The sequence below is a fragment of the Malaclemys terrapin genome, chromosome 5, assembly GCF_027887155.1.
Source record: "Malaclemys terrapin pileata isolate rMalTer1 chromosome 5, rMalTer1.hap1, whole genome shotgun sequence".
Taxonomy (NCBI): Eukaryota; Metazoa; Chordata; order Testudines; family Emydidae; genus Malaclemys; species Malaclemys terrapin.
Window position 1 is genome coordinate 75,150,999 of NC_071509.1, and position 12,243 is coordinate 75,163,241.

The window sequence follows — 12,243 nt, forward strand, 5'->3', positions numbered from 1 at the left end:
AAGGAACAAAAGCCAGTCATATAGAAGAAAACAACTAAATGAAAAAGGATGGTGCGAATGGAACCGAGTGGGAAACAGGGTGAAAAGTAAATACAGACAGACTGTGAAAAATGAGCAGAGAGCAGAATGGAAAAGAATTCTAATGAAAAATAAATGCACAGTATTCAGTGAATACGGAATACCCATGTGTGCCATCCAGTTCTTTTGAAGGATCAGAGAGAGAGAGAGAGAGAGAGAGAGAGTTTTTTCTATCCCCACTACGCAAAACAGGTTTCCCTTTAACCAGAAAAACATTTTGGTTCAGGTTCATCGCTAGTATAAGTTCCCTGACTTTAGTGAATTTAATCCAGAGATAAATTTAGCCCTTTAAAAAAAAAGTGAGTTTAAATTACCAGGAAAAAATGGTTTGTGAACTAAATTAGTTTTCAAAACAGAGACGAAAGAAAAATAAATAAATAAATAGTCACAGAATTTGACAAGCCCATCCTTTAAACCCCATGAACAACAACCCTCCCCAACACACTCAGTTGTTCTGAGTGCTTTTTAGTACAAACCTTGACTACTAATAGGGTTAACATTCTTTAAACAATTCATCTACACTTAAAAATGTAGAAAAAGAGATTGCTTGTTAAACAGAATCTATATTCAATATGTTCATTATCCATAACTTTTGGGCTACAGCTAATAAGCAGATTACAGTGAATACCAGGGCTACTTTTGCTATACTGCACCTCTATAAAGGTATCAGAATAATAGGGTTTAACTCAGAAATATGTATACTGAATACTACCAGTGATCTGAAAATGTAGGACTAGATCATGCTAGCCACTAGCCCTTGTTTACAGGATAATACACACTGCCTTTAATAGGTAACCCTTAAGCATGTAAATAAGGACTATTCACTCAAGGGTTTGCAGGATGGGCCCCATAAGTTTCATGTGCATAGATATTTAGGTACAAATACATAGTTAACCTTTACAGCTTTATGACAATCTAAACTGGCATTTTACAAGGAAAAGTAACCTTCTGTGACCTTAAAAATGTCATTTACATAAACCAGAAACTGATCTCAATGTGTCTGCAGAAATGTGATTATCAGCAAATAAAGTATGTTTAAAGCTTTCAGGAGGTAAAACACTTGTTAATAACTTTGTGTGATGTATGGGAAATATCATTTACTTTGCTCTTTCCTCACTGCTAGAATAAACCATCTGAGAAGGCATAAAAGAAAACATCAGACTTCCTTTCGGGGCTGCTAAACTTTAAACTTCTTGTCTACGTACATTACAGCTTCTGACAGATATTTTTCCCACTTTGTAAAAGATCTAAGCAACATCACTTACATAATATGCTGAACCATACTGTTTAACTTTCCTACAAAACGTATCATGCATTCCTCAGTTACTGAAACTATCCAGACAGAAACTGCGTTTACTTAGGCTTTTACAATATAACATTTAACCAAAAGCACAATAATAAAATAAGCTAATAAAATATTTTCTACATACTAAACTTAAGTATATTTCTAGCTCTGAAGAACTTGAATTTCTTATCAGAAAATGAGAGGGTAAAATTCAACTCCTAGATGCAGTAACTGATATTTTTAATTACACAAGAAGAATTCCAGTATTATTAACAGAATGTATCCTGTCACATGGAAACATGGTTATAACAGAGTCCTAAGTGGGTGATTACTATGGCTGTGCTCCTCAAACATTTGCGTACAGGCTTTATTCATATGAATAGTCCCATTAAAGTCAATGATGCACATCCTCAGCTGGTGTAAAATGTCACAGCTCCACAGAAGTCAATGGAACTATGACAATTTATACCAGTTCTGATTTGCCACATGGAAGCTACCCATGTACTTAAAGATACGCATGTTCCTAGATGTTTTCAGAATCAGGACTGGTTCTTCCATAAACCTTTAAAACGTTCAAAATCAGGCAAGAAAGATTCTACAGTATTTAACAAATACCTAGCAAGAGACAAGTCATAAATAATGCAATTTAATAAGAAAAAGAGATAACGAAAGCAAAATACAAATGTACTTATATTTTGTAATAAATAATTTACATCACATTATGATTGGGATTATTAAACAAACAAACAAAGAAAGAAACTGGGGTAACAGAAGTCTGTTGTGGTAAATTCTGGGCACACACTTTGAGGTTTCCCTTCTCTTTTACATCCCAGTTTGTGTATATCTGTAGAATATGGGTTTGGATTGTTAGGGAAAAAAACCCTCCTATTTCAGCTATTTCCCACAATATACATATATTTCAATTCTAGATAACTATTGTTATATTTTATTAACTTATTAAATTGAACCAAAAATTAAAATTGTAATCAAAAGGAGAGAGGCCTTTCACATTCATCTCCTGTGCAATGAAGAACACAACCTGTGAAAAAGATTCACTGCATCTAGACACTCTATACTCAGAGTATCCATAGTACATGAGTGATTTTTAATACCTGAAAAGAAGTGGGCCTTGAAGCCTTTCTTTGAGACTGTGTTGTCAGATCTGAACTCAATTCTCATATTGTTGTATTGTGATGTGATAACTTCAGGCACTTCCGTACCACAAAATTTACCATGCAGTTTGGAATCAGAAGAAAGGCCACTACGAATCTCCACGTAATCATATTTGCAAACCTAGGAAAGAGAAAGATTTTTGTATTGGTTAGCCAAAAATAGATAAAAATTCCATACAAGTGCCTCTACACTTAAAATGTAAGATCTTCTCTTGATTTATGTTACAAAGTTAATATTTTATTGACTTTTCAATATTTAATATTTTTGCATCTTTTCTGATACTCCTTTATAAATGTTTGTTGATTTTGTTTCAATATAATTTTAAACACTACAACATATTTAAGTTCTTAAATGACATGTTTTAAGACAAGGTTCATGCATTAATATGTAGTGTCTACATTGTCTACATTTTACAGTGTTTAATAGCTCAGCCATTTTAATTAAAAAGGAAAAACTCTGAAGACATTAGACTGAGGCCTCCAAATGTTCACTTTGAAGAATAAAGTCATCTCTGAGTCATAAACATTTATGGGTTCTGTATGCTTGCGGATTTGTTATTTTTTTTAACATCCTATAATCTAAAATATATTACCTTTAATATGGAAATTCTGCAAGCCAAGTCTTACCCATTGTAAATTTAAGAACATGTTATTTTCTTATGAAAGTATAAATCTGCATTGTTAATAGTGTCACTTCTTTCTCAACAGTGGCACTGATATAATTTAGAGGACTAATTTGTGTCATTTTCACTAGGAGGTTTAAAAAAATCAGCCCTTATGCAAGGCCTACTACACAGGATAATACTTTCAGTGCATAATCCCATGTCTATATAAAACCTTCCACTTCAAAAACTTCTAAGCTTCTTAGGCTCAACTATCAATCATTTAATCAAAAATGTTCCAGTTGTATGCAATTAATAGCTTAAGAGAAAACAGTGGCCGGGGGATTCATACAAGGCTTAGATTGTGCATGAAATGAAAGCATGAATTTTATAAATCACAATCTTTATTTTTTTAAACCACACAAAAAGATTATTTTGGCTTTTGTTACTATCTCCTTATGGACTATAAAAATGATTTCCAATGTTTTGCCATAATGGAGGGAAAGGTTTAAAGTGCTTATAACTACTGGAATCACTTTCACATGTTACCGCTGTGGAATGCAGCTAATTCAGTCATAATAACTCCACTTAAATAATATTAAGAGTCTTGCTTAATGCAACAGGCACAAGGAAATACTGAGTTACAATTGGAAGTCTACTTTAACTCACCTGAGTTAAATTCTCAGCTTGATACCTGGAATTTTCACATGCAACTCCCAATAATGTGAACACTGAAGATAAAACCCAATATCCACTGCTAAGCCTATCAGTATGACTTAAGGTGAATTTTAATGCTTTTGTGGGTTTAAATTGGACATGTAATATTATTTGAATGTAGGCTTAGTGATATAATTTCTGTTATATGGCAGTATATAAAACATTAATAGAAGTACAAGTATATTAAAATTGTATTTATTAGAAAAGATGTATATAAATATATCCAGCTAATTTCAAATTATTTATTCAGCAAAAACAATTTCATAGTTAATTAAGTCTCATAATAAATAAGTATTTAAATAATTTCTAACATGTGGACTGTAGGTACCCATTTTATGTCTGTATTTTTAGACACTCTATAAAATATATTAGTGGCCTGATATACTATAACAGTTTCTTCTGGATAACAAAGTACTGACATTCACAACTTCTGTTAGTATTATCCATCTAACATCTATTTTTAGCAACACAAGAGAGGAGAACGGTCTTATGATCAAAACACAGGGCTGAGAGTTAGGAGATCTACAATTTTTTTTCCACAATCTGCCAGTCATAAATCCTGTGTGACCTTGGACAACTGACTCAGTTTCCTCATCTGAAAAATGGAGACACAAACTTAGAGCTAGATAGAAAACAGCAATTTTGGGGGAAAAAAAGTTTGCTTAATTTATTTTTCTTCTAATAATGATATTTCTTTATTTCATAGGGATTTGTGAGGTTTTAGTTATTAACGGGGTGGGGGAGGATGGAGACACAATAAAAGTCTTCAAGTAAGTAAAAGGTTGTTATAAAATGGAGGAAAATAATTCACTGAGGACCAGATGAGAAATAATGGGCTTAAATTGCAGCAAGGGAGGTTTAGGATTGATATTAGGAAAAACTTCCCATCAGGGTAGTTAAGCACTCGAACAAATTACATAGAGACACTGTGGAATCTCCAACATTGGAGGGTTTTAAGAACAGGTTAGACAAATTACATGTTCTATGGGTATTATCAAGACCATATAGGGATGATCTAGACAATAGCTAGTCCTACCTCCGTGCAGACTAGATGACCTACTGAGGTCCCTTCCAGTCTTACATTTCTATGATTCTATGTCTGTAAAAGACTGAGATGCTGTATAATTAATTATCTGAAGCCAGGGAGCTTAAAAAATAATAATAAAAAAATCAGAGAATTCATTCCACAATCCAAGTAGAAAGTTTATTTTGATATTCAGTCTACATGCTCTTTTTACTTATTTCATTCCATTGTTCCTTATTATACATCCTGTTCCACTCTAAAAATTACTTTCCTTTCCTAGGATTCTCACCTTGAAATGGTTATAGATGGCTATAATGCTCCATTGCTCCTCATTTAACCAAGTTATATATACTCAGTATTTTTATTCTCTACGCCTAATTCAGTTCCTCCAGATTTTTGTCTTGTCTTGAATTCTCTCCAATTAGTGGCTCATCCATTTGTTTTGTTTTAGTTTGTTTACAAAAAAGCCAGCTGAAGCTCAGCAAAGACATTTATTTTAATAAATATACATTATGATACTCATATCTTAAAGAGAGCAAGCCATGCTATGCATGTTTTGAAAGACTCCAGAAACAGTCCCAAACTCAAAGTCAATGAAAACAGGAATTTACATGGAAATTGTCAGTATTTGAAGCAATGGTGTTATATGAGACAATTTCTATTTTTGAACAATCCTGCAACAGTTGACGAGTTTGTATAATTCTCAGTTCATGGTTACTTACTTCATTCCCTTCTAATTCAAAAAACTCAAACTTCATTGAAATTCTGTATTGAGTGGGAGCAACCACCTGCCACACACAGTTTTTGTTTGGAGGATATTCTTTGGGCCATCCTGGCGTGGTTATAGTCCCATTTAGCTTTGTCAGAAGTCCCCCACAAGCAGCTGTAATGTAAAATGAAAAGGAAGCACCTCACTTGTTTGCAGGCTCCCCTGAAACCACATTTTGTTATTAACAGACACATATGAAGTAAGAGATTCAGCCCTCTCAGACATTATTTGTATTACAGTAGTACCCAGAGAGACCAATCACAATCAGGGCTCCATTGTACTATGACACGAACACAAGGAAAGAATAGTCCTTGACTTCAACAGCTTACAATCTAATTTAAGACATTTGAGTGCATTGAAACACTACACAACACTTTATATCACATTCACCCTTTTCTCTCTCACCCAGTTCCATATACCCACACAATCCTCCCAGATCCTGTCTCTTCATCTGTATTTCCCAGGCTCCATGGGACACATCACTCTCTGCTTCCCTCACCCCTTCTCCTCTACACACTTTATCCCTGATGCAAAATCTGTAAGGGTGAAAGATTTCAGCTGTCCTTTCAGCATAGGTTGTATAAATGTGCCTTGTCCTTGCCAAAAGGGCTCTTCCCCCAGTGATGGTTTATTAATGATATGAATGATGGGATGGATTGCACTCTCATCAAGTTCATGGATGACACTAAACTGGAGGGAGAGGTAGATACACTGGAGGGTAGGGATAGAGTCCACAGTGACCTAGACAAACTGGAGGATTGGGCCAAAAGAAATCTGATGAGGTTCAACAAGGACAAGTGCAGAATAATCCCATGCACTGCTACAGGCTGGGGACCAACTGGCTAAGCCTTTTCTGCAGAAAAGGACCTGGGAATTACAGTGGACAAGAAGCTAGATATGAGTCAACAGTGTGCCTTTGTTGCCAAGAAGGCTAACAGCATATTGGGCTGCATTAGTAGTATTGCCAGCAGATCGAGGGAAGTGATTATTCACTTCTATTCGGCAATGGTGTAGCCACATCTGGAGTACTGCATCAAGTTTTGGGTCCCTCACTATAGAAAGAACGTGGACAAATTGAAAAGAGTCCAGCGGAGGGCAACAACAATGATTAGGGGGCTGGGGCACATGATTTATGAGGAGAGACTGAGGAAACTGGGCTTATTTAGTCTGCAGAAAAGAAGAGTGAGGAGGGAATTGATAGTAGCCTTCAACTACCTGAAGGGGTGTTAAAGAGGATGGAGCTAAACTGTTCTCAGTGGTGGCAGATGACAGAACAAGGAGCAATTGTCTCAAGTTGCAGTGCGGGGAAGTCTAAGTTGGATATTAGGAAAAACTATTTCACTAGGAGGATGGTGAAGCACTGGAATGGGTTACCTAGGGAGGTGGTGGAATCTCCATCCTTAGAGGTTTTTAAGGCCTGGCTTGACAAAGACCAGGCTGGGATGACTTAGTTGGGGTTGGTCCTGCTGAGCAGGGGGTTGGACTAGATGACCTCCTGAGGTCTCGTTCAACCCTAATCTTCTATGATTCTACGGTGCTCAGGTATTATTCATGTACAAAGCTTACTTTTGTTAAAAATACAGCTGTTCAAATAATATGGTGAAAAAATCAGAATGTATTTGGGAATAAATTATCCAAATTCTATTCTACGCTCTCTTATTCATGGGGTTCATACTATTTTATTCACAAATATGTACACAGTCATCAGGTGTTTCTACAATATAATGAATACAGAAAGTTTCATTGCTTCACCTTTTTTCAGAAGAATTTCTGCTAACTTTATTAGTCATTCATTATTCTCCTGTTAAAAAAATTCAGTCATCCAATCAGGCCGCAGAAGTGTACCATATGACCAAACACACAGCACAAATAGGAAGGAGTGACTAACTTTTCAGCCTGAGGGTCAAACTCCTATTTCAAAAAAGTCAAGTCAAAAGTCACAAGCAATATTTTGGAGGCAGATTCTTTACCCTGATTCACTACATTTGTGACACTCAGGCATTGCTAAAGAACCTGAAACCACCTATACGTACTCCCCCACCCAGCATGGAGGTATAGAACCAGCATATCAGCTCCTAGTGGTGCAGAAGGTGAGTTGAAAGCTGGATGTTGGTTGGAACATACTGCACTCTGGTTATTTCCATCTGGTTTAGAAAGCCTTGGGGATCATGGTCAGTTGGCATAAGTTAGACAGATCCCTAAGTTGCTCTAACCTGGGGTGGGACAAGAATGAGGGGAGCTGCAAGTGTCACACCCCAGGGACTCCCTTCCTGAGGGTCCCATGGGAAGGCAAATCCCCATTGGTAACGAAAATCTGTCACACAAGTGGCTGTTCATCCTCAAGTTCTCCTTTCTTTTCCCTCTCCTGGATTACCCTGAGTGACTGTGTCAGGAAGGAGGCAATGGAGTAGCCAGAGTTAGTCTCCTACCTTCTCTGAAATATAGCCAGAGGGGAAGCTGTTGAGCAGGTACACTAGTGAAGGGATAGCAGCTCTCAAGAGTGCTTCCAACTCTCATCAGAGCTGCTCCTGGTTCTGTATGGGAGCAGTGGGAGGTAATTTCTCCTGAACGGTCTGTTTTAGGGAGTTTTCTGCAAGACCCTCCTCTCTTCCCTAGTCTTTACTGATCGAGATAGGCACCCAGACAAAAAAACACTTTTTACAATTGGATTGGGATACACTTGTTCTGGCTTCCAGTATGAATCAGCAGACAAGCCCTGCATCTCCATGCAGGATCCTGGAACCAGACATCCCATGTCATAATGCGTATTTGGAATATAGGGTATTTTTCATGTGTATGTTGAGGAATTTGAAACAAAACATCATGATGGACTCTTATGAGCCGTAGTACTCATCATGTCAATGAGCTAAGGATACTGAAATGTCTCATACATTTCTAATACTATCTTTAAAATAAAGCTCAAGGAAACTAAATACAAAATAAATAATGAATGTTACTGTCATAAATCTGGTTTAATCCCACAATATCAAAGAATTCAGAGATAGTACCCATTAACTTCATCTAAAGAGAGCCACATCACTGGGCAATGTTCTCAGACCGCTTACAATACTTAGGCAAAATAGATGAAAGAAGGATGGTCTAAAATGTCTCATGTCTGAATTTACTAGAATTTGTGAATTAGCATATGATTATCGCTATTTTAATGACCGTAATACTGAGCATCATTTAGTGTGCATATATTCAGTGTTATGGGCAAAGAAATATCTTAATCTAATCCTAGTTTTGCAATATCTTCCATTTAAGGGCCTTTTTGATTTCTTCAGATGATTATTAAATCTAGTTTCCTTGCTTTTAATAAAAAGCTTTGATATCAGATTATATTTCAAACAGGACTTTTTAAAATGAAATGATAAGTAAAAGGACACTCTAAAATAACAGTAGAAACCCATTGCAAATCATTAAATTTTGGCAAACGAGGGAGCAAGTGAACAAATGTAGTTATAAAAGCAAGGATAACATATCACAAACCAGTATTTCATTCATTTGACAAGTGAAGCTTAGTTTTAATTACAATACATTGTAGCAATGTATATTTATGTATGGAGTAAATTTATGTCAGATAATTTTATAAGAATAATGAAGTCTTTGAAATATGAAATCTCAGTGTGTTGCTATGCTGTTAAATCCTTCCTAATACACACAGAGAAAATGCTCTTTTCTGAAGGCGAATTATGTAGTGTATGGATCAGTGAAGTGTGAATTAATAAGGTTCTACTGTACATAATTTTCCAGTTGAATAACAATAAAACTTGAACAGGATAAATTGGTAATTAATACTAAATGAATAAGACTATTATAGACAGACATTGTACAGTGGAGGATATTTTTCAAGCTGCATGCCAATACCTATACTCACTAATGCATAAGCTTTAGTATGCAAAAAATGGCTTTATAAAATGACATACCTTATAAATTTTAGGACTTCTTTAAATTAGCAGCATACTGTACCTTCACAACTCTTTTTGTCAGGTCCAAGTTCATAGCCAGGATCACAAGCACACTGATAACTACCCAAGGTATTCACGCACCGCTGTTCACAGCCCCCCTTGTCAGGTTTGGCACATTCATCTTCCTCTATGAAGACATAAAAGAATGGAAAAGGCATTAATTAAAAGTCTTTACCTTCCCCATCTCTAATTGTTGAACAGATTGATATTATCTGCAGCAAGTGGTGTGCATGCCATTGAACTTGTCTATATAGAACATCATCTCCACTGACTGGAGCATTTTTAAAATCTTAAAGACCTGAAACTGGGTAAATAAAACGTATGTTCCTCTTTTCCACTACAATAGCAACTGACAGCTACAGACCTAATTTATAAGCACTTTGTGGCCAGCATACAATGATTTAGGCAGCAGCAATCTAAAGGTTGTGTAAAGTACTGAGAGAATGATTGGAAATCCTCAACAGGGTCACTTGAAGGGCACTTTTATCTCCAACAGAATGAATTTGTACGTTATCCTGAACTCATACTCAAAACCAGATTAACAGAATCCTCAAATCCCAGTTTTCATTCTACTGATATTAAAGGAAATAAGATGCATCAGAAAAAATGGAATACAGAATTATCTCTGCTAGCTGTGAAACATGCTCATAATATTCATGCTCAAATACGCCTGAGATGTAGTATATATCATTTCCTTGCACAGTGGCAAATATGAAGAATATTCTCATTTGAAATAAACACAGACAATTATTTTCTCCTCTCCCACATCTGTATAGAGTGAAAACTGATGGTAAGGGCTAGATCATCACTAGCCCTTTGTAGCTGGGCAAGAGAATAATACGGGAGAGTAGGTTACCTGTACCATGGGTTCCACACAGCTTCTACATCCATACCCTGTGCACACAGGCATCATCATCATCATTATTATTAATAATAATAAATACAGGGAGGACTGGATGGAGCATTGGCTTCATGCTCCCACCACATTAATGTAGTGACTGTGAAAGCACTGGCATGGCAAGTGATAATACTACACCAGGCACTAATCCTGCTGCAGTTTATTTCCTCCCTGGAGCAATGAGTAGACTGAAAGGGAAATTGTGACTCTCAAAGTCAAAATACGCTTCCTGAGCTCTTCCTGGGGCAACTCCAGTATGCCCTTGCCCTTGCTGGTGGTGGATAATAAAGTGACAATGACTTAAGCGATTAGAAAAAATGATACATTTTCTATTTAAGAGAAAGCACAAACGTTCATAATAATGAACCTCTCAGACAATACCATTCCTATTCAAATTTTATTCTTTCAATTATTTTTTATAGACCTGCAACATAATATTCCTCTAAACATATTTAAGAGGAGTGATTACATCTCTATCAAAATTCAACCAATCATTCGAAGAAATTAGAAAGACAGACTGCGTTTGATTTTTCACCCCCTTGCGCCTTGGGTAGTCATTTACATGTGTGCAGAGTGAGTGTAAAAACACTGCCATTTTGATCGGTTAACATTTTACACCCAGTTTGCCTAGGTACTGATGACTGAATAAAAAAGAGGTAGTAAAAGGTAGTGAAAAATCAGGCCTCTAATCAGAACAGAAACTAAAATAATATTAATTTTGTATTCTACCAATATTACATCCTTAATGTTCTCTGTAACAGAGCAGACAAACAATCGTAATTCTTCTATATTTCAATACTATAGGAGAGTCAATCCCCATATAATACATACCTTTAAAAAAGTTAGCAGCAAACCCTGCTTTGTTAACTGTTCCATCAGAAACAAACTTCATCCACAGGGTATTAGAGGTAGCTCTAATATCTTCTGGCTTATCATAGCCACAGAAATGGCCAATCAAACGACTATTTTCGCTGGTTCCATCTCGGACTTCTAAGTAGTCATAGGCACAGTTGTCATGTCTTTCGATCTGTAAATATACAACAGTGCTCTGTTTAACCAGGGACTAACACATAACTAAATAAAACTCCTTTACATTAAGTGGAATAGAAAATGTTCTTTCCTTTGGAAGACCATATCTATGGTCATAGAGAGTATAACAACTGATGGGACAAAAAAGAAACGTTCTTGATAGGTCTGTGTGTTACTACACTCACTTTCATGAACAGAAGCAAAATCTATTGAGATGTTGATAAGATACAATAGCTTAATTGCAAAAAATCAGCTGTCTAAATAGCTACAAAACAAGGCCCCATGTACTCCACAGTAAGCCTGATCTAAACTCTATGGAAGACCTGGTTTCTGCACAATCTAGTGCAGAAGACTAGTGATTCAGTGGCAGTTTTTGACAAATAAAGAAATTTAAATTTTATTGAACTGAATATAAAAATGAACTATAATCAGGAAAGTATTATTTTTGTGTTATTTAATTTGATGTTAAATTCAATTTATTTTATGCTATCCTTTCATTTTCAATGTAGTGCAAAATTCTGCATTACTGCTTTCACCCTGCATAACTACATTCTAGAATTTGATGTGGGAAGCTAGACGTACTGGCAGTGAATAGAGTTTTAGGCACCTAGAGAGTGTAGGAGGCAGACTGGAATTACCCACATTTGCTGTTAAATGGTGAGCAATGAAATAATTAATAGTAATGACACTTAAAATGTCAT

At 36.0% G+C, this 12,243-nt stretch overlaps 1 protein-coding gene across 1 annotated transcript in view; it reads right to left on the reverse strand.

Moving 5' to 3' along the window:
* The window catches only part of TLL1 (tolloid like 1), a 196,766-nt gene that overhangs the window by 29,879 nt on the left and 154,644 nt on the right, over window positions 1-12,243 (reverse strand). Inside the window, exons 14-17 of the mRNA XM_054031008.1 lie at window positions 11,345-11,540; window positions 9,617-9,742; window positions 5,601-5,761; window positions 2,476-2,656 (exon numbers count right to left, since the gene is read on the reverse strand). Of these exons, the coding sequence (XP_053886983.1) occupies window positions 2,476-2,656; window positions 5,601-5,761; window positions 9,617-9,742; window positions 11,345-11,540 (664 nt within the window). The remainder of the gene's footprint in view (window positions 1-2,475; window positions 2,657-5,600; window positions 5,762-9,616; window positions 9,743-11,344; window positions 11,541-12,243) is intronic.